The 23,259-nt window shown below is 37.8% G+C and overlaps 5 protein-coding genes across 5 annotated transcripts in view; 2 read left to right on the forward strand and 3 right to left on the reverse strand.

Annotated features, from left to right (window-relative positions):
• Positions 1 to 56: 56 nt before the first annotated feature.
• On the reverse strand, positions 57 to 2,669 carry bbs5 (Bardet-Biedl syndrome 5). The gene is made up of 12 exons (XM_033987020.2): positions 2,503 to 2,669; positions 2,160 to 2,242; positions 2,015 to 2,080; positions 1,890 to 1,939; positions 1,677 to 1,804; positions 1,465 to 1,600; positions 1,257 to 1,352; positions 1,116 to 1,178; positions 901 to 1,035; positions 733 to 816; positions 620 to 643; positions 57 to 536 (listed from the first exon to the last, which is right to left on the reverse strand). Exons 1-12 carry the CDS (start codon positions 2,562 to 2,564, stop codon positions 435 to 437), a joined length of 1,029 nt encoding a protein of 342 aa, XP_033842911.1. The 5' UTR covers positions 2,565 to 2,669; the 3' UTR covers positions 57 to 434.
• A 465-nt stretch (positions 2,670 to 3,134) lies between these two features.
• Positions 3,135 to 13,473, reverse strand: col28a2a (collagen, type XXVIII, alpha 2a). Its single transcript, XM_055230731.1, has 36 exons — positions 13,394 to 13,473; positions 13,145 to 13,279; positions 12,363 to 12,937; positions 12,022 to 12,042; positions 11,879 to 11,938; positions 10,262 to 10,315; positions 10,088 to 10,132; positions 9,974 to 10,000; positions 9,862 to 9,906; positions 9,736 to 9,780; positions 9,557 to 9,610; positions 9,036 to 9,104; positions 8,884 to 8,952; positions 8,684 to 8,752; positions 7,796 to 7,864; positions 7,497 to 7,565; positions 7,366 to 7,434; positions 7,124 to 7,192; positions 6,962 to 7,033; positions 6,832 to 6,900; positions 6,689 to 6,760; positions 6,528 to 6,596; positions 6,372 to 6,440; positions 6,222 to 6,290; positions 6,073 to 6,141; positions 5,926 to 5,994; positions 5,670 to 5,738; positions 5,354 to 5,422; positions 5,188 to 5,268; positions 5,063 to 5,098; positions 4,933 to 4,969; positions 4,305 to 4,862; positions 3,926 to 4,218; positions 3,521 to 3,848; positions 3,246 to 3,437; positions 3,135 to 3,174 (listed from the first exon to the last, which is right to left on the reverse strand). Exons 2-36 carry the CDS (start codon positions 13,269 to 13,271, stop codon positions 3,170 to 3,172), a joined length of 3,762 nt encoding a protein of 1,253 aa, XP_055086706.1. The 5' UTR covers positions 13,272 to 13,279; positions 13,394 to 13,473; the 3' UTR covers positions 3,135 to 3,169.
• Positions 13,474 to 15,253: 1,780 nt separating this feature from the next.
• On the forward strand, positions 15,254 to 17,929 carry LOC117389332 (ATP synthase subunit beta, mitochondrial-like). Its single transcript, XM_033986986.2, has 10 exons — positions 15,254 to 15,394; positions 15,730 to 15,903; positions 15,995 to 16,169; positions 16,285 to 16,406; positions 16,485 to 16,669; positions 16,748 to 16,906; positions 16,980 to 17,102; positions 17,174 to 17,386; positions 17,457 to 17,658; positions 17,730 to 17,929. The coding sequence occupies exons 1-10, from the start codon at positions 15,292 to 15,294 to the stop codon at positions 17,825 to 17,827; spliced, it is 1,554 nt and encodes a 517-aa protein (XP_033842877.1). The 5' UTR covers positions 15,254 to 15,291; the 3' UTR covers positions 17,828 to 17,929.
• Positions 17,930 to 18,014: 85 nt separating this feature from the next.
• zgc:172182 (coiled-coil domain-containing protein 89) lies at positions 18,015 to 19,677 on the reverse strand. The gene is made up of 7 exons (XM_033986412.1): positions 19,639 to 19,677; positions 18,918 to 19,390; positions 18,697 to 18,827; positions 18,488 to 18,624; positions 18,346 to 18,422; positions 18,169 to 18,268; positions 18,015 to 18,101 (listed from the first exon to the last, which is right to left on the reverse strand). The coding sequence occupies exons 1-7, from the start codon at positions 19,675 to 19,677 to the stop codon at positions 18,015 to 18,017; spliced, it is 1,044 nt and encodes a 347-aa protein (XP_033842303.1).
• A 713-nt stretch (positions 19,678 to 20,390) lies between these two features.
• The window catches only part of lrp2a (low density lipoprotein receptor-related protein 2a), a 41,678-nt gene continuing 38,809 nt past the window's right edge, over positions 20,391 to 23,259 (forward strand). Inside the window, 1 exon segment of the mRNA XM_055230759.1 lies at positions 20,391 to 20,460. Within this exon segment, the coding sequence (XP_055086734.1) occupies positions 20,391 to 20,460 (70 nt within the window).

The raw sequence follows: 23,259 nt of genomic DNA on the forward strand, positions 1-23,259 counted from the left end.
ACAGCCCAGAATAGGCTATGTCTCATCTATGACAGAAAACATATATTCCACTTTGTCTATCTCATTTATGTACAATTTATTGAACAATAAGTTGATATAGTATTAGTACAGAGTAGTTGTATTCAACACATTGTTGTGGTTCAATTCCAAATGGTAACGTTTATTAATAGTGCACACCTTTTTTACATTTTACTTAAAAATGTAAGTTAAATGTACTCTCAATAAGTACACACATTTTCAAATGGCTATGTATTGGAGTATAAGAAAGTTGAAAGTACATATTTTACTAAAAACTATATACACTGTTTTGGCATAAAATGTACAATAGACTACAGGTGGCTGAAAATACATTTCTGATCTAGAAAATACTTTATTCTTTCTTCTATAAATAATTGCTTACATCGTCTCAGCACACTTACTGCAGATATATAATTTTAGCCCATGACTTCCCACAGTCCCTGCAGTGTAAAGCCATCTCTCAGCTTTTCAATGGCAAGGCCCAGATCCTCTGAAAACACAGGCTCCCGGTCTTGTTGCTATGAAAACCAAATTACATTTTAAAATCCCTAATATAACTGTTTTTCAAATAAAATAAAAGTAGTAATGTAATACAAAATACCTTGTTGCTGTCTGCAAAGTACGCCTGCAAAATAGATTTACACTTTTAGCATGCACATTCTAAAGTATATATCCAGTCTAAATCCATCCCCACGCTTTTTAACTGAGACTTACAGCGAAAGCATCAGTCTGGTCATCAGGCTCAATCTCCACATCATCAGGAGGCTGTTCCACTGTCAGCCTTTCCAACGGCTGTGGCTGTAATATTTATATTTACCAGTGTCATGAAAACATTGTGTGCTGATGTTACAGCAAAATAATATTTAAGAATCTTAATCCTACCTTTTCTTCCATTTCATAGTCAACCCCAAAGATGGGGTTTGCAGAAAAAACCTTATGAAGTGAATTTATTTCTTTTAAGGCATCTTGAAGCTTCTCAACTGGATCTATTTTAAAACCCAGCACATAGCCTCCACTCTAAAGGATGATTAGTGATGGTTAATAAAAGACACCAAAGAAAATGAAATGCTATATGCGAAGTGATGTTGAGGACTTACCTGTCTCGAACTCTCAATTACCAGGGCCAAACCAAATTTTGAATCTCTTATTCTGATTGACCACTAAAAAGAGAAAATAATAAACTAAAATTTTTGTGTAGTGGTAATTACATTAGTCAGTTCACCTCATATATATCTTACAATCTGAAGATAAGGGATGCTGACGTTAAAACTTTCATTCATGTTTGCATGCCAGACAATACGAACATTGGTGATGAAAAACGTCCCAAGATTTCCCTAAAAGAGAGAAATAAATTTGATCAATGATTGATATTTGTGTTAAAAATAAATAAATAAAAACTATTTTATTCCTGCTGAAGTTAAATGTATCATTTCATATGTGCATTACCTGGTCACAGGACAGATTCCATACACCATTGATTTTGTCATACACTTGCTCACGAGGCAGGAGTCGTAACTGCTTGTTTTGAATAAGAGCAGCTCGCAATTTCAAGTCTCTGTACATTTTAGATGTCTCATATGCTCTGAAGAAAAAAATACATGCATTACATTTTTGGAGTGACTTCAGGGTAGTTCATCTTAAGCGCTGTCCTGTTTTACCTATGCACTGCAATGACAGAAGTGAAGAGACGTGGACTTCCTGGTACCACATTTGTAAATATGAACTCAAATCTTGTGTTGTTTGACTTTGTCAAAATGTAAAGTGCTTCAGTTTGACCTCTTAATTTCTAAGAAAACATTTAAAAATACTTACAATTAGAATAATGCATTATATGCAAACCACACAGCTTAAAAATTAGATAATGGGCTCACAGAATTTGCTGTCCGTGTGGTAATGTTTATGATGGAGTTATAACCCACAGCTGCAAAATATCAGGACATTGCTGACATGATAGTTAACAAGATTAAAAAAATGTAAATGGTGAAGTACTACATACACAAATTGACTCGTGGTAGTGCCAGAGAATGCCAGATAATTCTCAGGTTTGTCACTAACAATCGTCCTGCATTTAAAAAAAATGCCTCATTTGAGTTAATAAGAAAAAAACGAAACCAATCTTAATTGTGTTACTATTCATGTACCTCGATCCCCATTGTTCCCTTTGGTGTCTTCTATTGAGTCTAAGCAATCTATCATCACCTCCCCCGGGCGAGTCTTCATTTGTCTGAGAAAAGTGACCGTAAACATTGAGCAGAAATGTTTATTATCATAATACTGTGCATTGCACACAAGGCTACAAAAGATACATTTTACAAAACAGTTTTAGAGGATATCAGTCTTTTGTATAATAGTGCCCATGTCTATGTATTTGTGTTAACGGTAGTGATATCTTTGCCAAGTTGATTTCTATGAAGTTAACTAAATGAGCTATCTGTGATGAGCAAAGCTTAAGCGATAGAAAATATAGCTAATTTGTTTACTCACTGCGCTGTTATGTCAAATCTAACATCTCTGTCCTCCCAAAGAGCATCAAGGACCGACGACATTATTGTGCGGTTTTGCTGTTCTTGTAATTTACAAAAATAAACCGCAAAAGAAACACAGAGGGTACTGTCTGCGCTGCTAATCCGCAAAAGCTATCCCAGCGTCACAAATCACTATGGAGACAGACGGCAAGCAAGATGGACAAACTAATTCCGCGTTACGGCATTAATTTATAATAAACTGCTCATGCTGTAAAATTCAGAACAATAATGTTTTATTATTGTATGATTAATATTATGAATGTGAAATATAATAAAGTTTGACAAGAAAGTCGTTATTATATTTTATTTATAAAAACATTTCTTTCACAGTCAAATAAAAAAAGCCAAATCAGTGCCAAAGGAGCTGCTGCCAGTGATATACCTATTTTAATGTCAGAGTCTATCTGAAATTATGGTAATTATTTACAGTTTAACACAACTGTAAAACTACCAGTAAACATGTTCATAAATTTAAACGAAAGTACATTATGTTACATTAGAAAAAAACAGTGAACATGAAAAACACAAGTGCATTCAGTTTCTGAAGACCAACAGAAAGCATTACACTCCAATTATTTACCAGTCATATCCAAAAATATTTTATCTTGTATTTGTGACTTCCTTTTTCAACCTGGAATGACAATTTAAACTGTTAGTTTTTTTTAATGCAATATGCTGTTCTGTATGTTTAGTTGACAATACCTATTCTGCTTAGAACACAAGTGTTCTTGCATTCCTCTTCTTTATCAAAACGATTATCATTTCCACCACAGCCGCCATACCAAAACTGTGCGCAAGAATTGGCCTGTTTGTCATAGTACCAACGAATTGTATAGTTTCTGCAGCTGCCTTGCTCCAGAGTCATGTGACAACGAGGATCAATGGCAGCGGTCTCTGGAGAAATATAGTGACACATTTGTAAGAAGAATCATGGTGAGTTTTAATGGGTCAGTGAGAACTAAACAAGAGATACTTGCCTTGAACTACAACTTCATTCAAACCAGGCTGCAACTCAGACTTCAATCTAGATAATTCCGAAGATGTTTGTGTTGACAATGATGTCACTGATGATAGTGATGAAGATGTGGAAGATATAGGCGTAGCTATTTTTACTGATGATGATGATATTGAAGGTATGGCTATTATTATTGATGAAGATGATGATGAAGAAGTAGCTGATGTCAACACTTCACTGGTTTCTACAGTTTCTTTAACAGGTGTAAGAGTTTTGGAAACTACATTAGCTGTGTTAATTCCTTGTACTTGAGCTAAATCTAAGTCCTCACCTTCATCGTCCTCTTCTACCTGAAACACATATAAAATTAGCAACATAACTGCATTGAATGTAAGTATAGAAGTCAAGATGGAATTATAGAAGATACCTGAATTGGTAGAGGATCGGCACTAATAGGCAGTGTGAAAGTATCCCCACGGCCTCGGGTGCTGATGTGCTTGTCATAGTTGTCTTCCTCATCAAAGTGATTATTTTTCCCATTGTTTCCATAAGTAAAAACATTATTATTACCATGGCCATTATATCCATTACCATGTCCATGATTTCCATTAACACCAAAGCCATTCCCATTGCCATTCCAATGTCCATTTGTGACATGGCTGTAGATTAAAGCACCATTTTCATCTTCACAGAACTGACTGACAAGTTTTGATTCCAGTGCTAAAATAATACATGAACAATAAATAATACATGTAGGAACATAACATTTTAACAGTTTAACAGTTTAACACTTCTAGTGTTATTACCTGGTAGAGTGTTGAAGTCATCAATAAGGTACATGTGTTCACTGTCAGGGTCGGAGGCAATAAGGTTGAGTTCTCGGAGGAACTCGGCCTGTGTAGGATCAGAAGAATTGACAATTCCCAAGGCGTACATCTCAATGTTGGCAGCATGGGCCTCACGCACAGCAATATCAAGTTTGACTGGCTCTCGTTTGTCTGTCTGACCATCAGTGATGACAATAGCTACTTTTCTCACTCCATTCCTGGCACTGTAGAATGCTTCCTGGGTAGCCTTCCTGATTGCAGTGCCAGTGTATGTGCCCTCTCCCATGTAAGGGATTTTCCGTATTGCTTGTTTGACCTCTTGCTTGGTCATGTAGCGAGCTAAGTTAAACTCCAAGTGAACATCTAAACTGTACAAGACCAACCCAATTCTAGTGGCATTTCTTCCGACTGTAGTGCGTTCAACCAGCCTTGTGACAAAGTCCTTGATGATCTCGAAGTTCTCAGGGCCAACACTCTCTGAACTGTCAATAACAAACACAAGCTCCATAGGCCTTTCCTTGCACTTGATGCCACATCCTTAGAATGAAAAAGACATAATCATAACATTATATTTTATTAGTGTTTTTGTTAATTTGTTCTATCTTACCACAGATTTCTTTGATGAGCTTAATGACATCTTCTCTCTGAAAAATTAATACAAAATAAGGAATAGAACTAACATATATAACTAACTAACTAACTAACATTTTTACAGACTGATTTTAAAAAAAACCTACTGTGAGTCCTGGTTCTCCCTTTATTCCAGGCCTTCCCTGCAATAAATGTGTTTATATTGTTATTTATTTGTTGCTTATTGCATCAAATCTGACAAAAACAAAAAACATAAGTGAAATTTATTTACAGCATCACCAGGAATTCCAGCATCACCCATTTCTCCTTTTACACCTTTTAGTCCTCTCTCTCCTTGTAATCCACGATCCCCCTGCATTAATTAATAACATTACACAATTTAATACACTTTTATTAACCATAAAAAAAAAATAAAAAAAATAATCAGACTTTGTCACCTTTGATCCTGCTAAGCCTTCTCCTGGGGGCCCTCTTGGCCCAGTTAGACCCTGAGATCCCGGTTCTCCCTAAAATTGTATTGAATTTAAATAAGCCCTTGTATTGTATGTATTTAAAAAAAAAAACAGTTTGTATGTATATATATATATATATATATATATATATATATATATATATATATATATATATATATATATATATATATATATATATATATATATATATATATATATATATATATATTTATTTATTTATTTATTTACTTATTTATATATATATATATATATATAGTTATATATATATATATGTGGTCACCTTTGGACCTTGAATTCCTTGACCTGGAGGTCCCACTGGACCAGGAGGTCCTGGTCGTCCAACATTACCCTTAAATTGTGCAGAGTTTGATTTATTATTACATTATTATTATTATTATTATTATTATTATTATTATTATTATTATTATTATTATTATTATTATTATTATTATTATTATTATTATTATTATTATTATTATTATTATTGTTATTATTAGGGAAAGTGAGACACATTTAATACTGAATATTAATCTTACTGGTGGTCCTTGTGTGCCCTCTCCAGGAGCACCTGGCAAACCAGGCAGTCCTCTGAATCCTATGTCCCCCTAAAGATACACAGTTCATCATTTTGTAAACTACTTAACATCTTTTACAATTACAAAACCTAAATGTGATTTAGACACCTTTGGACCAGGAATGCCAATTCCCTCTGGTCCTGGTTCACCCGGCAAACCGGGTAGGCCTGGAAGACCCTGAAAACAACACAACTGTATTAAGACATGAAAACAAATTAAATTTATATCATTAGTTTTACAGGAACATTCATACACACCACTGGACCAGGGAAACCTTCACCTTTTGGACCTAATGGACCAGGTAAACCAGTTTGCCCACGGTCTCCCTGATAAAATAAGATAAAACGTGATGATGTACTGACCCACCTGTTCAAAATGTACCTGACAATGTTATTTGAATAGTGTACCTTTGGACCAGGAAGACCATGGCCTGTTTCCCCAATAGGCCCAGGTGGCCCGGCAGGGCCCAATTCACCCTGAAAAGGTGCCAACACTTAGTTTGTGGACAACTTGAAGTTAACTGTTTGGTCTCGACTGTATAATACGTTTACTTTATTTCTTACCTTTGGGCCAGTAACAGAACGGCCTGGTGGTCCTGGCTGGCCCTGTTGACCTGGGCCACCTCTTTCACCCTTAAATAAAATAAAATGGTTATATAAGTCACCCATGCCTCGATTGCTAACCTTATCAAAAAGTTGACTTGACTGATTACACTTTCTCTTACCTTTGGTCCAGAGGGTCCAGAGATTCCAGGAGGTCCATGTAACCCACGAAGACCCCTCAGACCCTGATCTCCCTGTGTTAAATTGGTAGATGATTTTATCATTATTGTCACAAAAACAGCCTTTCTTATTTTTAACAATGTACCTTCTCCCCTTGAATGCCAACTCCTGCTGCTCCTTCTGGACCGCTTAAACCAGGTAAACCAGGTTCACCCTGAAAAAGAAAATTTGTAGATTAGAAAACCTATATTGAGCCAAACTAATGTTCTTAGTACCTTCTGTCCTGGTGTCCCTTCCTCTCCTGGCAGACCTGGTAAACCAGCCAATCCAGCAGCTCCAGGCTCTCCCTAAAAAAGTCACAACATTTGTACTCTCTTAAGTCTATATATCTATAAATCAAGCAAAACCTTATGACTAGTTTTACAAGACTTGGGTACCTTTGGACCAGATTCTCCAATGCCTCTGTCTCCTGGCGCCCCTTGTTCTCCTGGTAAACCATGGTCTCCCTATGTAAGAAAAAGAATAATGCAAGGAAATAATAAAATATGTTTTCAAATTTTGGTGTCAACTGTGGCAAACCTGTGGCAAACTGACCACTTTCTATTGCACTTTTAATGTAACATTTACTTCGTATTTTAAAATTAACTTCTCTTTGAAATGCATTAAAATTTGAATTTACCTTTGGTCCAGGTAAACCTTCTCCTGGAAGTCCTCTGACTCCTGGTGGACCTCTTGGCCCCTCCACACCCTGAACACCAAGTTACTTAGCTACAATAGAGACATTTCATTTTACTTTTAATCATAATGTACCTTCTCTCCTTGAATGCCCACACCTGTTGGTCCAATTGGCCCTGGATGACCTGGAGGGCCCAATTCACCCTGCAGCACAATGATGTAGGTTTTAATGTTTAACATTAATGAGGAAAATATACAAATGTATCATGGTTATATTTGGTCATACTGTATCAATATCAGTAAATGTTAAAACAATCTCATGATCTATCAGGTTTTTGAATATTTCACAAATCACTTGCCATGTATATACAAATCATATATTGTACTGAAGAGAAGTATTCTGATTAAATCAAGTTTTGTAAGTAACTGTAAACCTTATCTCCTTTGAGTCCAACCCCTTGCTGACCTCTGGGTCCTCGTGGTCCTGGAAGACCGCGGTCGCCCTGCATTATAAAAATAGGTCAACTGTCAACTGACTGGCATTGTTCTTGGTGCAGATTGTGTGGAATAATTCTAGGTACATGTACATGTTAGCTCTTGTTACATTCCTGTCAGTAGTCCAAAATGATTCAATGCTCAGAGAATGGCAACCTTTTTGTGGCACCTAAAGTTTTTTAAGCATCAATTGTGCTCATAAAGCAAAGAAAACCTCACCAAGGTATGACAACTGTCTGACTTTTTTTTCCAAAGAAGCTATAACACTCAGGAAGTAGGACACAGGTTTAGCAGATGTATGCTGGAGGACAACTCTCTGAACATTTCCTGTAACATATAAAGACGTGCTGAGGTCCCTATAAAACCCCCTACCAACGACACAGCACATACAGCTCACAGGTTGAGACGTGAAGCCATAAACAGGAAATAAACCCCACAATTTTTAGGGTTGTCTTTTCAATGGTATAACAAATCATAACATAGGGTTTATCTCCTTGGTTGTAAAATAAACATGTCAAAACAGTAACCTTGATCCTTCTAGTGTCAAAATTGGTACATGCCCTCTATCTAACAAGTCGCAGCAAAAATACAGCTGCAACACCTGAGTGAACACATGAATGGTGAGTCAGTCGAGCAGAAAGCAGTCTGGTTTTGACAGAAATAGGCCATGAACTAGCACAAAAATGTATATACTTTTTACAAGATTCCTTAAGAACATAAGTACATAAGCATGTCTCCTATAGGTGGTCTTTGAAGTTGGTGCTTGTGGCCTATTCCTCAAGCCAGCCACTAGATAACATTGAGCATAAACAGTAAAACAAACATACTTTTGGTCCAGGTAAACCTTCGCCCATGGGTCCTCTTTCTCCTTGACTTCCTTGAGGACCTTGAGGTCCCTGCAGATTAAAAAAAACAATTAAGTGAATGAACTGCCATCTTCAACTAATGCAGATTGGAGTTGCTCATTTTGAGTTAAGTGGTTAAAATGAGAGTTTGATGATTGATATAATACAACAGAAATACTTACAGGTGGGCCAGCTTCGCCCAGTCCAGGAGGACCAGGAGGACCTGCACGACCTGTAAAGCCCATATCCCCCTGGAGATTTAAGTCAGAGGAAGTACATTAAAATATGCTTCTTAACTATTACAGATAGCTTAAATCAATATAACTTCATGCACCTTTGGTCCAGGAAGTCCTATACCAGTCTCCCCTTGTATGCCAGGTGGGCCAAGGGGGCCACGTTCTCCCTAGAAAATCAACACAATGTTAATTAAAAATCTTTACACTTACTATAGACATTATATAGACTATCACTGTGGAGATCAAAGAGGACCACCATGACTTTTGCGCAAATGCCACCTGCATGTTTGCACATGGCTTAACGGTGAGTGTGCACAGACTTTCCACGCAGGCTTAAAGCACACTTAAACTGACAATGCTTAAGGCACTTTGTGGTCTGTATTTAGAAACAGGATGCAAGTCATTAGAAAAACTAGAGTGATTTTGTTAGCAGTGTGTCACTATAATTAGGGGGAAACCATGGCTAAATGCCAAATGTTCACAGTGGGCACTAGTATTAAGCCCATGCGCTGCATCGTAAATACAGAGAGGTAGTAAACTTGTCTTGTTTAAACTAATAATACAGGGAAATGTAAAGGTTAGAGCAGATGTGCCTCAGGGAGATACAGAGGATACCAACCTGCTTCCCCTGAGGGCCCTCCGGTCCAATATCACCTTGTGGTCCTGGCAACCCCTGTACAAGAACAATAAATCACCATAAACTGGCATCCGACAGAGCAAAAGTACAAATGTGTTTAAGCATCACACATTACAGTCCATAAATCACAGTAAAATACTGTGTTTTAAAATGTAACTGACCTGCAGACCTCTCATTCCTCTTCCTCCAATAGGCCCCTCAGGACCCTAAAGAGCGCATCAGAGACAAGGCATCAACTGTCAGGCACAACTGTACAACCACACTCTTGGTGGATTTAAATACTGTACCTTGTCACCTTTGATTCCAGGAGTACCACACTCGCCTCTTTCACCCTGTTAAAATACGTACTAAGTAAAATTGAACAGATGTAAGTTTAATTCAACCAGCAGACTGCTGTACCTTTTCCCCTTTGTAACCTGGCTTGCCCTGCAAGTAAAAATGTGGGATATCAGTAGTTACTCAGAGAAACTTCTTGTATTTTCCAATTTTATGCAAAGCAGTAGTAGCCTTTACCTCAGCACCTTCTCGTCCTGGCAGTCCACTCAAACCAGCTTCACCCTAATACAGTATGACACCATTACAAAACAATATAAAAAATGAGAACACTGCGTTGTGAAGTAATTCTTGCAGTGATGCAACTCTGGAAATTGATACTGGCAGAAACATAAGTCAATCAAATGTGCACACCTTTTGGCCTTTTGCCCCTGGGGCTCCATCTTCTCCAGGGCGACCTTTTTTTCCCTTTAAAAAGAAAAAACAAAACAAACGTTAAAGATTATTAGAAAGAAGCTTCAGTGACCCTTTATGAATCATGTATGTTCTCATTCACGTTTAAAAAATAAAAAATGTAAAGACTATACTAATTGTGGTATATGTGTGGCTATGAATGCAACATACAAAAGCAGGCATGAGGTGTCTTGTCTGCGGGGTTAAAGGTCATTGTTCTGAGTTGCACCTGGACAATGTGTGTCATTCGAGGTTCACCAAAAACACCAGTTTGAGACTAAAAGAGCAATTAAAACTCACAGTCTGGGAGTAAGAATCTGTGGAATCCTTAGGAACAAGCACCTGGTCAATTGTCATCCAGTCAGTCAGCACCACCATTATCTGTCACGTCACTCTAAACCACCTAAGCAGTCATCCTGAGCAGAAATGGGGATGTGTACATTTGCCTGTATAACCATTATTAACCAAGTGGAAAATACATTTGTGAAAAATATGTGAAACATTTGTGATATCAGAATATCTGCAGGAGGGCTACATTCATGTATGGGAATTTGTGTTGAGATTTACAGTGAGCATAGGTCCAGTTTTATGGGCTGAATGAGGTGCTTCGGGGTTCCAAAGGGAACATTTTATGTTACATGAAAATTGTAACTAGTGTTGTCACAAGACAAAAATTTCAAACTTGATTTCAATACAAAGAAAGAAAAAGTCTTTATATTTGATACAGACGTCAATACCACAGGTACATAAAATAATAGTACATTTAAAAAATATTTTTAAAAAAACCTTAGGTCAGTAGTGTCCAAACTTTTTTCACCAAATACTGAAATATAAACTGATTTTTCTGTTTTAACACTTAAAAATCATATATTTTGTTACTAGTTTTAGTATTGATTTTGCCTGGGATCCAGAACACACACTTCTTCAATACTTTACAAAGATGTGAGTCTGGTCTCTGGAGGATCTCCCCATTTTCAGATGGGCATGGTCATGGTCCGTCCATATCGGAAATAATAAAGGAATAAAATCACTGGGGGGTGAAAAACGTTGCAGATTTCTGCAGATTCAGTGCACTAAAGCACTAAACTCTGTTAGGTGACCAATGAGTTTCAAATGTCACAGAAAAAACAGATCTGATCACGTTTGGCCAGGCTTGAGATGCAATGAAGATTGATATCAATCTGTATAAAAAATACAGAGAGATATCATTCTAAATTTGCCAGGCAAGTATTGATTAGAATCAAGGTAACTGTTCTTTTGATTATCCTAGTAGAGAAAAGACAATGTACAGTATAAATAAACATATTTATGTGAGATGGAATGATAAGTCATCTCTTTCAGTTTCCAGTTGTGTGAGGAGCCAGAATGTAGTTCTATATGTATGTATATGTGCATGCATATGTAGTTCTACAAACTACCCACAAGCAAAATAGCTTGCAATTATGTCTTCGACATGCACAATTATCACTTTCAAAATATCATAAACATGTCAAACCATTTCTGATGGTATCCAATAGTTCAAAGGGAAAATTAATATAGCTAGGGGGCAAGTTCAGAAGTTTCAACAATCATACTTACTGCAGGGCCTTGGATTCCTCTCTCTCCTTTCTCACAAGAGCATTTTTGAGCCAGGGGACACTAAAGAAAGAAAAATGTCTAATGAATATTTACTGTCAATTTAAAAGAAAGAATAGAATGAAAAGACTTAAAGGAATACATACCCCTTCATCAGCCAAATTTGTCTGAAAAAAGAAGAATAATGACCATGGTAGTAAAATATGAACTTGAAGATTTTGCATTTTTCATAATTATTAAACCCAAGTAAGACGCATGTCTGGGTGCATCATGAATTAATGTTACCAAGATAAGATGCATGACCCAAAAGCAACCCAGGGATGTGCTCACAAAATTATAAATCTTCAAGGCTTAAATAGGAGCTGTCATACTCTCTCATTGTTGCTATGCTTTTAAAATACTTGACTAAACATGTCTAATATACGTGCCATTTCAGAGAAAAGGACTCTTAATTCTGATGTGTTTAAAAATGGGGCATATTACTCACAATTTCTGTAACAATTTTTTTCACAATGTCTTCATCCTGTAAGTTGTGAAGAAAGTGGGAGGTTGGAGAGCTGGCGAGCAGACGAAGCTGTGCAACATTAGCTGGATCTCTGGCGCTTCGTGTGATGCCCACAGTGAAGAATTTGATTCCTTGGTTCTTTGCATCAGCAACAGCAGAGAAGATGTCAGGGTTTCTAGGATGGGACACACCGTCTGTGAGGAGCACAGCTATTTTAATGCTTCCAAGACTGGACTCTTCCAGGTAGATTTTGGTCATGTTGGTGATAGCATAGGTGGTGTAAGTGCCATGGCCAATGTAAACAATGGGGGTGATGCGGCTTTTGAAGTTGTCTGTGCCTCTCCAGTCTCTAAAGGTTTGTTCAGTGATGACGTGACTGCTGTACTGGAGGACAGCCACTCTCAAGCCCAGATGCCGGCCAGTCTGCAACTGGACGCCCTGAAGGGTCTCTACCACATTCACAGCAAATCGCTTCTCCTGTTCATGATTGTCCTTGGCACTCTCAGAGCTGTCCAACAGAAAGGACAGTTCTACAGCACAGTCCTCATCAAGGATGGCTGGGAAAGAGAAGTAAAATATTGTTATCACATCTTTAAAAGAATCAGAATTATGCATACTTAAGTTCTAAGATATATATGAATAATAATAATAATTAAAAAAAAAACACTTCTGAACTTGTAGCTTTCTTCCTACCTATTTTGAAAGAATCAATACCAAACAACAATGTTAAAAAGAAGTGGGAAAATAAAATATTGTTGTTTTACCTTGTCCATTATGAAGACTTTCTGCAACTGGTTTGGCCTTGGATCTTTTCTGACTGGCAAAAACACTTTGGGCCCATGTGCTGGGCAGCACTGTGACTAACAGCGCCAACATGAGCATACGAAGCATTCTTATTTCTGTTGTGGAAACACATACATGTGAAAGCCATTAATACAAATATAATAAATCTGTGCTTGTTTTTAACAACAGTGAGACACAGTAAGAAATATTACATGAATGAGTGATCTAACCTTGAGCAGTAGCAGTGATGTGATGCAGTCCAACGGAGTTATCTCATCGATTCAGCAAGAGCGGTGCCTGTCATTCTTTGGAGAACAGACAGTGATACAGCGAGCGGACACTCCTCCTTATAAAGGGGAACCTGCACAAGAGTAGACCTCTCCTGTTGGCCCTCAGGGCAGGGTCTGCAGAAACACAGACAAATGAACTGAACTACTGACTACAATTGTTACAATGTGGTTTAATTCATGTTCAGAAACAAGAAAACAGTTTGCAATAAAACAATTAGGTTTCTATGGTCCAATGAACTGTGGAGGCCTATTTAACAACTGTCTAAATTTGTGGCAGTTGTGACTCACAGATTGTGGCAGTGTGATCATTTGAGCAAATATGAATTTACGAATCTGTACGAAAAGACTAAACTAAAATTTAAAGTTGTATATATTCAAGTGACATTTTTGAATAATAAACAAAATGTGTATGTGCTGTGCACAGGTGTGCTTGTGCTGGCACCAGTACCATATTATAAATTCCATAGACAGTCTTTAAAGCCCGTAATGGTAAAGGCTTTGTCACCTTTGGTCTTTGGCCTGGCGCTGGAATGACCATAACTATCTGCCTGAGGTCGAAGAAGTTGACAGGTCACATCTAAAAATTAAAAACACTTTAGTTATTGTTATCACACCATCTTGCTCCAGATAATAGATACTTTTAATCCCATAGAGTTTGACATTTTTTGCAGTTTTAAATGTTTTATATTATATCACTTATGATATTTAATTTACTGCACATATATATCATGAAACCATGGCATGTAATTTGTCAGTATTCTTTAACAGTGAGAACAAATATGCAAAAAGACATTAACAGTCATGTATTAAACAAGACTATTAAAGCTTTTGTAGAGGAAACATTTACACATATAACACAGAAGACAAAGGGCCAGATATTGATTGTTCAAGCTCTTATTTTAGACGTGTAACTGAAAAGTTATCCTGCAGGGTGTTTATAAAAGAAATATCAAAGTGAATACAGTATCAGGTCCATTGAATCAGTAGTGCTACAGTTGTTGTACTTTATACAAATAGTAAACACACCACATTATATGCTAGTGGTACATCAGCCGCTGACTGAACAATGAGCACATGTGTGACCTTTACCAGACCAGTTTGTTTTAGGTTGAGGCCAGTCCTGTGCAGGCATGGTCTAAAATTCATGACCATCTCCTTTCAGTGCAAAAGGTGAAAGGGTTTTGTATTGCCGTGCTCCAGGGAAAATATAATTAGAGACTTTCTGACACACAGGAATGTTGCACTAGAAAATAGCAGACAAAAATCTACTAACTACTATGACAAATCACAGACACAATTTCAATCTCTATATGACCAACTCCTCTCTGATAACCCCCCACTGATTAAACCATATTATTTCTGGGTCAAATTTGACCCAACAGCAAATCTACACAAAAAGTAAATTGCTTTCCCATGTCATTGTTATTGATATGATCATATTCTCTGTCTGTTCTCTGATATGTTTCACCCAGTAATCTGCTTTTATGTGGCATTCTTACTGAGCTTAATATTATGGTAGCCTATAGCTAATACTGACAAACTTTCAGAGATTGTGACTTGTGCAAATAAACTAATAAATAAAACGTATAAATAAAACACTATAAATTACCTACTACAGTAGCTGAAATTGAAGACTGGTATAATAAGACCGCTAATAATCATACTTTTTTTAAATTAACGTACTATAACATGGTTTGTAGAGCCTTAATCGTATAATTAATATCAGTTGCACTGCCCTCTCGCGGTCATTTATATAAAAAGCGGCAGATTGCGCACGCGCAGAACAGCAGCCGTGTTTAAGAACACAGGCTGTGCCTTCACCTTCAGCCATCTTAACCATGTTGGGAGCTGTGGGACGCTGTTGTTCTGGGGCTCTTCGTGCTTTAAAGCCTGGAGTCAGCTCAAAAATCTTAAATGGGACACAGGCATCTCTTTCTTCTTGTAAGTCCTCAAAATGTCTATCGTGGTGTATTGTCATTGGAGTTTTTTGAGTTCAGGTAAAGTGTGTGAGGCCTAAGTCTGTCATTCATTTGGGATTGTTTGGAAAATGTTTTAGTTCCTAGTTCCTAACACAAATGATTTGTACATTAAATGCTATGCGTAAAACTTCTCAGTCATCAACGGCATTGTTTCGATTTAAGAAATAAATGACCTTTATGCTTTGGGCAAACACTGGCTCTTATGAAGCATTCGAGCACAGGACAAGGTTACCAGTGGCATGTTCACATGTTATGATCACGTGTGCTTACCCTGCTTACCTTGTCATTCTCTTTTAGGCCGGGGATATGCTGCCCCGGCGGCCCAAGCTGCTTTAGCCAATGGGCGCATAGTGGCTGTTATTGGTGCTGTGGTAGACGTCCAGTTTGATGAAGGCCTACCTCCCATTCTCAATGCTCTGGAGGTGACGGGCCGTGACAGCAGGCTGGTCCTGGAAGTCGCACAGCATCTAGGTGAGAATACTTGGCCTGTGTCAGTTGTAAAGTGAATAGCTGTTTGGGTTGTTAATCCAACCTGTTATTATTATTATTTTATTTTTTTTAGGTGAAAACACTGTCAGAACAATAGCTATGGATGGTACTGAGGGTCTGGTCAGGGGCCAGCAGGTTCTTGACACTGGAGCCCCCATTAGAATCCCTGTGGGCCCCGAGACTCTGGGTCGGATCATGAACGTCATTGGAGAACCTATTGATGAGAGGGGCCCAATTAATACCAAACAGTAAGTAAAGATGTAAAATATATTTATAAGATTTTCAAATGTGGTCTTATGGTTTCACAATATCTGCAACACAAACCATAGTTAATGGTTTTAAATAAGGGTTTTGTTATTTCAGAACCGCTCCTATTCACGCTGAAGCCCCAGAATTCACTGACATGAGTGTAGAACAAGAGATCCTGGTGACTGGCATTAAGGTGGTGGATCTCCTGGCTCCTTATGCCAAGGGTGGAAAAATTGGTTGGTGACCCTGTTTATCTGGAATAGTGTTACCATGGAATTGTACTCTCAATAACTGTTGCCCTCTTTATACTCTAGGACTATTTGGGGGTGCAGGTGTAGGTAAGACTGTATTGATTATGGAGCTTATCAACAATGTGGCCAAAGCTCATGGTGGTTACTCAGTATTTGCTGGCGTCGGAGAACGCACTCGTGAAGGAAATGACTTGTATCATGAAATGATTGAGTCAGGTGTAATCAATCTCAAGGACACAACTTCTAAGGTGACTTGTGTAAAACTATTCATCATGGATCGTACTTTTCTTTGTCAGTCGGTTTAAACATAAATAATGCCATTTCAGGTAGCGCTGGTGTATGGTCAGATGAATGAACCTCCAGGTGCTCGTGCCAGAGTGGCTCTGACAGGCCTGACTGTTGCCGAATACTTCCGTGATCAGGAAGGGCAAGATGTACTTCTCTTCATTGACAACATTTTCAGATTCACTCAGGCGGGCTCTGAGGTTGTTGAAATGGTCATTGACTGTGGGATATTGTGGGATTTGAGTCATTTTGTAACCATTTAATTGTTTCTAGGTATCTGCCCTTTTGGGTCGTATTCCTTCTGCTGTAGGGTATCAACCCACTCTAGCCACTGACATGGGTACTATGCAAGAGAGGATTACCACTACAAAGAAGGGCTCGATCACCTCTGTGCAGGTACATAAGGAAAAATCTGAATCAAAACTAGTTTATCTTTTGAAATGATATTTTTCCCATCTTGGCTGTAGGCTATTTATGTACCAGCTGATGACTTGACTGATCCTGCTCCTGCTACAACCTTTGCTCACTTGGATGCCACCACTGTGCTGTCCCGTGCTATTGCTGAGCTGGGAATCTATCCAGCTGTGGATCCCCTGGACTCAACCTCCCGTATCATGGATCCCAACATAGTTGGAGCAGAACATTATGATGTAGCACGTGGTGTACAGAAAATTCTTCAGGCATGTTCTTGTGATTCTAATTAATAATCATCCCAGCAGAACTCAACTAATGTAGTATTTGCATGTTTAGGACTACAAATCCCTGCAGGATATCATTGCCATTTTGGGTATGGATGAACTATCTGAGGAAGACAAGCTGACAGTAGCTCGTGCTCGCAAAATCCAGCGCTTCCTGTCTCAGCCGTTCCAGGTAGCTGAAGTCTTCACAGGCCACATGGGCAAGCTAGTGCCTCTGAAGGAGACCATCAAAGGCTTCAAAAGCATTCTAGGAGGTAATTTGAATGTCTCAAAGTTTACATTTTATAAGTTGTGTGTTTTACTTTTTTTTGGTCTGTTTTTTCAGGTGAATATGATGCACTGCCAGAGCAAGCCTTTTACATGGTGGGTCCAATTGAAGAAGTTGTTCAAAAGGCAGAGAAATTGGCAGAGGAACACTCATAAACGCTAACCAGGCTATAGGAACTTTTGTACAGTCATTTCCCAAAATATATAAAATGTTTTTTTTTTCCTGTGTGTAAACATATTAAAGTATATTGTAATATATTGGCTGTGTTTTTTATTTTTCTTATAATAAGTCTTTGGTAACAGTAAAATGTTATTGTATAGAAACATGACAAGGTCCTTAACTTTAGCCTGTCATGAGGCTAAGTTTCTTGTTTAATTCCCGTTCATAAATGAGGAGGTTTGTGCTGTGTTCTTTAAAAGCTTCAAAGTCCTAAAAATAAAAATGAGAGTTGTTATCCAGCTTATGGTCATTTCATTTTATATATATATTTTTTTACCTTTTTCAGCTTCTCGTATTTTGTTGCACTTTCATCAAGAACACTCTGAAGAGACTTTACTCTAGCATTGGTGTTGACCAATTGTGACTCTTGTTTAAACCTAATGTTTTAAAATATATATATATATATCTTATACTTATTTAATACAAAGGTTTATGTTGTTGAATGTCCACTTACCTCTCTTCTGCTTTAGTTCTGCGTTGTTTCTCTTCCCTCACTTTTATTTCCATTTGTTTAAGCTCTTCTTGTTTCTCCTGTAATTAAAATCATATTCAAGTGACTGCTCAATTTTTGATAAATGACGTGTCCTAAGAAATACCTGTATTAGCTTCCCCCTTTCCACTGAAACTTGCAGAAATTTGTCCTTCTCCTTGTGAAGTGCTGCTATAGTCTCCGTCATGTTGGTCTCCTTTGAAGTGCACTCCTCTTCAGTTTTTTTGAGCTGCTCCTTCAAATCTAAACAGATGATATAAGAATTGCACTGTGCTGTATGTAAAGCTTTAAATGTAGATTGAAAAAGCAACTCACCATCACACAGGGCAACAGTGTTTCTCTGTATCTCTTCCAAAGATTGCAGCTTCTCAATAAGTGATGCTTCTCTTGCCTCATAATCATTGGTTTGCTTGAGAAATTTGGCCTTGAATCCATCAATTCTCTCACTTAAACCATTATTTATGGAGATTCAAATAACAAATGTTAATATAATTATGTTTAAATGTGAATTTATAGCACAGATTTCAAAAATATACCTGTAATCATGTTCTTTCTGTGCACATTTATCCTTTAGCTGATTGATTTCTTCTGTCAGATTTTGTACAGCTGCCTCTTTATCTTGCAGTTTTTTGGAAAAGAGTGATTCATTTTCAGACTGAAGCTGTTGGTTTTTCTGTCTTAACTGTACATTCTGACTTTTGTATTCATCTTTAAAAACAATTATGGCTTGATTGTTGGAAGCCAAATCCATAAATCTCTTTTCCAAAGTCTCATATTTTTTTCTCTCCTTCTCCAGTTCTTCGTGACAGTCTGTGATTTGGTCCTCTAACTCTGAATTGATTTTCTGCAGAGCTTGACATCGGACAAGGAGCTCGTCAGATCTCTGTTTGAGTATACTTATCAGAGTTGACTGTTCATCAATCCTGGATCGCAGTATTTCTGTGTTTGTAGCATCTGTTTCATTAAACACCCAAACCTTTTTCAGTGCAAGATATAGACTTTCTATCTCCTGAAAATAAAAGCAGCATTAAACTAGCATTAAATGAATGAATTAAAGTAACCCTAGCCTATATAAAAATACATGTAAATTTAACATAAATAAGCTCATTACTTTAAGATCATTTAGGTAAAAGTTTTAAAGTTGATCACTCGCTAACTTAATGTAGCTAGGGTTTACGAGCAAGCTAACGTTAGTAGTTAGTTGACTAACATTAATTCATTTAATTAGCTAACTAACTCATCGATATAAAACCTTACCTCCACTGACTTGCCCTCCACAAGGTTTGCGTCGTTCATCTTTGCCTCCTCCATTTTATGTGTACTTTAGTTTGTGGTGTGACTTTTGCTTTTTCTGCTTATGCTAAACTTTCAGGGTTGCTAGTGGCAACCACATGCTCAGATTGTTGCGCTGTGCTGCTGTCACGGGACACAACCATAAGATGGCGCTATCGGACGTGTTTTAGCGGTGCCAGTTTGCACTGGTTTGGATGCGCTCATTGGACTGAAGGTATGGGACACTCGACTAAAGAGCCATGACATCAACGGGCATAAGTCCTTCAAAACAAATAGATTTTAGTTCAGCTCCTTGAATTATTCGATTTGTGTAAGTAGCCTATATTGTTTTTTATCCTGCACTTTGTGAACTAGAGTATATAACATCATAGCTATCTAGTTATATAATTTATAGCCTATGGAAGATAACTTATAAGTCATATTATTATGGCACTACATTTACCGTCTGTGTATGTAAATGACATAAGTACCAGCCTTGACGGCCCTGTGCTTTAGCAGTCAACTTAAGCATGAGTGTGAGCAGCATTATGCAGGTTCCCGGGTCGCAGGGATTTATCCGGAGGGCCCGGGGTGGGTTGGGGGAGCGGCCTTTGTGCACGCCCCTTTTCATCAACTAGCGGGCCAAGAAAGACAGACAGGGGAAAGCAACAGCATCCAGCCTCAGTCCTTACAGCTCCTCCATCTGCTGCTGAGCGGAGCTGGACGGGCCAGCCAGAATGTGGAGAGCACTGCTAGTTAAACTCCTTCTCGTCTTCATTTGCAGTGTTAGTTGGTGCCACTCTGAGGGTAAGTGATTTGATTCTTTTGTTCACACACTGTCACCTAAATGATTCATTGTAACAAGTAACTCAGTGCACTTGTTGCTTTCCAAAACATTGTTGGCATTAGGCTTTTAAAGCTGGTCCTTTAAAAGTTTCACCTACTTTTTAAATTAACTACTTTTTATCACATGTTTATTTCTCATGTAAAGGTGTAGTCATGTGAGCTGGCTTAAATACGTTTTTACTAATTTCACCACATGGCCACTCATTGTTTGTGTCAGTTTGCCTAAAGTGACACGTTTCAGGCACTAGTGTGACTCTAAAGGTTGAGCACAAAGCTTTCCTTAGACAGATTGGAAGTTCTCTTGAGGAACTTTTGCCTGAGCTTTACTGTTGCTAGGTAACAGAAAAGAGCATGTGACTTGCAGACAATCTGTGAGGACTGAGGGCTGCTGGTACAAATCTCATTCAGTGTACCAGATCTTAACACAGAGTACACACCTTAACTGTCAAAGCCCTCATACTTTCTGAGCACTGATAAAAAAAAGTCATTATTTCATCAACTATTTATGCATGACTGTCTTGTGTTTGTCGCTTATGTTTGTAGCACAGCTAGATCCTATTCTCAAATTGTAATCTGCTTTCTTTTTGCTCAACCCTTAGTATGTAAGCTCCTTAGTGTGAATCAAGCAACTAATTACTCTACAGCTGTTGTAGAATGGAGACATTTCCACCTAAGGAGCAGCCTGAAGTTAGGAGAAAATTTATGTGCACTGATAAAAAAGCAGAGAGTCTAAAGGAGTCTTCAGCAAGGTAATAGTTATATAGTAATAGTATTATGAGGTCCAAAAATACCGGATTGCTGCCCTGTCTACACTTTTTCTTGTAGAAACCAGGTGTAAAAAGTGATGACATGGTGAAACCTACATCAGTCCTTGTCAGCAAATATGTGTTAATAATTGATTTTAATAATCTGCACTTAGTTTAGTAGTACATGGAAATACACTTTCTAAAATCATCATTGACAACTTAATGATGGACTAAATATATCACTATGTAATTAGGCATGCCTCTTTCTATTTCTTTATTCTGGGGTGCTTTCTCTAATCCCCAAGAAATCCTTAAATTAGATTATAGCCTTTCTTTCATAGAGAGAGCTCCAGAATGCTTACACTGACATTAATATCTAATAGGTTGATTTATTAATTTAATTTTGCTGTTGTCAGATGTTAATAGTAATATGATTCACTATAATAATTACCCAAATGCCATTCTAGTGACCTATTTATTTAATGTTGATCATTTTTGTCTGACATAGAAATGCTTTTAAACTATTCTCACTAGTACCCACAATCCCCTGCCAGCACGTGCATTCTAAGCCTACACATGCCAACTGCTTTCCGGTGTTGCAGGCTTGTGCAACAGTAACACTGCGTTAGCGACGGGAAAAGAGTTGGCACAAATTGACAGCCAATCCTTTCTTTTCTTGCAACTCACTCAGTCTAGGTTTCAGACACTGAGGATGGGGCCTCAAGCCTTTTAGCTCTATAAGGACAAATTGAGCAGTCTGCTATCCCAACTTTTTTCAGTATTTTGAAAACATGATTGCTACTTAATGATTTTTTATTTATTCCCAGACTTTATAATTAGTTTTTTTCACTGTAACTATAAGAGCCAAAGTCACTTGTTTGGCAATTGACTGCATTCTGTGACATTGATTTCCATATGAAATAGGCAGCAGCACCCCTCTTAGACAGTGCACACAAGTCCACCGTTTCACGCTGCCAGCGGCCGGTCACCATACTTTGTCCACCCACATTCATAAAGGAGTGCACCAGAACACCATAGAATTAGAAACATCTTTTTTTTTGTTCCACCACCTGGCAAAAAGCAATGTAAGAGACAAGTGTTCAAATGATGTGGTCAAGCGTGCCTTACCTTTGTTGAAATCTAACTTTATTTCACTGTGTCTTTTTACAGAGGTGACATGTGTTCTAGTTATGAGTTCAAATCCCTGCTGACAGCTCTTTTGTATGGCTGTGGCTCCTCACTGTGGTTTTAAGTGTTGGCAAGGCTTCTTTCTAATGAAAATTTCTCTACTAACTGCCCTGCTTTGTTGGTTAACTAGAGCATCCTTCTCTTCCTAAGGGATAGTGCAACAGTGCTCTCCTGCTGAGGGTTTAAGTTGCTAATTAGAAAAGGCAATAAAAAAAAAAAGAAGGCAGCAATCACAAACCACTAATAGAAAGAGAGAAATTTAACAAAGAAAATATTGAGAAACGTTCAGATCGCACATCTCCAGTCTGGAAAATGGAAGTTTGAACTTAAATGGGGTAAAAGTGTTTCAAATAGAAGCTTCTTTTGTGGACTGTAAGATGAACCCGTTCACAAGATAGTGCAGAGAATTTTGCTCTGAGTGTGTCTGTCACCTTTCCCAGAAGTAATACTGTCAGGAAACAGTGGCTAGATGTGAGTGTGGCCTTGCAGGTTGGTTTCACCTTGGCTTCAGTTTAGGATTCAAAGAATCTGAATAGATCCAAGTGAATGAGAGTCCACACATTCCTTTCACATTTATTTCTCTCTACTTGATTTTATTTACATAAATATTGTGGTATATATATTTATTTAACTTTTTAAAGGCGCAGGAGATATGTATGCAACTTAACACTGTTAACTTTTTTCATAATTAGACAAAAAGCAATTTTTTGTGAATCTGAGCAACATAATTTGTCAGCATTGTCTTTTAAAGTTTATTGAGGAAACCAACTGTTGAAACAACGACGGTGTCGTTGTTAATTTAAGATTTTGATTAACATATCTTTAT

This window comes from Periophthalmus magnuspinnatus, chromosome 21, assembly GCF_009829125.3.
Source record: "Periophthalmus magnuspinnatus isolate fPerMag1 chromosome 21, fPerMag1.2.pri, whole genome shotgun sequence".
NCBI classification, from domain to species: Eukaryota; Metazoa; Chordata; class Actinopteri; order Gobiiformes; family Gobiidae; genus Periophthalmus; species Periophthalmus magnuspinnatus.

Bases quoted from the DNA above. Each gene is read 5' to 3' on its own strand.
- col28a2a (XM_055230731.1), bottom strand. From the start codon at position 13,271: ATGCTTCGTATGCTCATGTTGGCGCTGTTAGTCACAGTGCTGCCCAGC. The intron at 9,611-9,735 runs GTCAGTTACATT...GTTCTTGTACAG, and splicing joins GAGGAATGAGAGGTCTGCAG to GGGTTGCCAGGACCACAAGG. The intron at 7,566-7,795 runs GTTTACAGTTAC...ATTGTGCTGCAG, and splicing joins TTGGACTCAAAGGAGATAAG to GGTGAATTGGGCCCTCCAGG.
- LOC117389332 (XM_033986986.2), top strand. From the start codon at position 15,292: ATGTTGGGAGCTGTGGGACGCTGTTGTTCTGGGGCTCTTCGTGCTTTA. The intron at 16,670-16,747 runs GTGACTTGTGTA...ATGCCATTTCAG, and splicing joins TCAAGGACACAACTTCTAAG to GTAGCGCTGGTGTATGGTCA. The intron at 17,103-17,173 runs GTACATAAGGAA...TCTTGGCTGTAG, and splicing joins GCTCGATCACCTCTGTGCAG to GCTATTTATGTACCAGCTGA.
- zgc:172182 (XM_033986412.1), bottom strand. From the start codon at position 19,677: ATGAACGACGCAAACCTTGTGGAGGGCAAGTCAGTGGAG. The intron at 19,391-19,638 runs GTAAGGTTTTAT...TTTTATTTTCAG, and splicing joins TGGAGGGCAAGTCAGTGGAG to GAGATAGAAAGTCTATATCT. The intron at 18,423-18,487 runs GTATTTCTTAGG...TTTTAATTACAG, and splicing joins AAAGGGGGAAGCTAATACAG to GAGAAACAAGAAGAGCTTAA.
- bbs5 (XM_033987020.2), bottom strand. From the start codon at position 2,564: ATGTCGTCGGTCCTTGATGCTCTTTGGGAGGACAGAGATGTTAGATTT. The intron at 817-900 runs GTAGGATTAAGA...TAAATATTACAG, and splicing joins ACTATGAAATGGAAGAAAAG to CCACAGCCGTTGGAAAGGCT. The intron at 537-619 runs GTATTTTGTATT...TGGTTTTCATAG, and splicing joins ACTTTGCAGACAGCAACAAG to CAACAAGACCGGGAGCCTGT.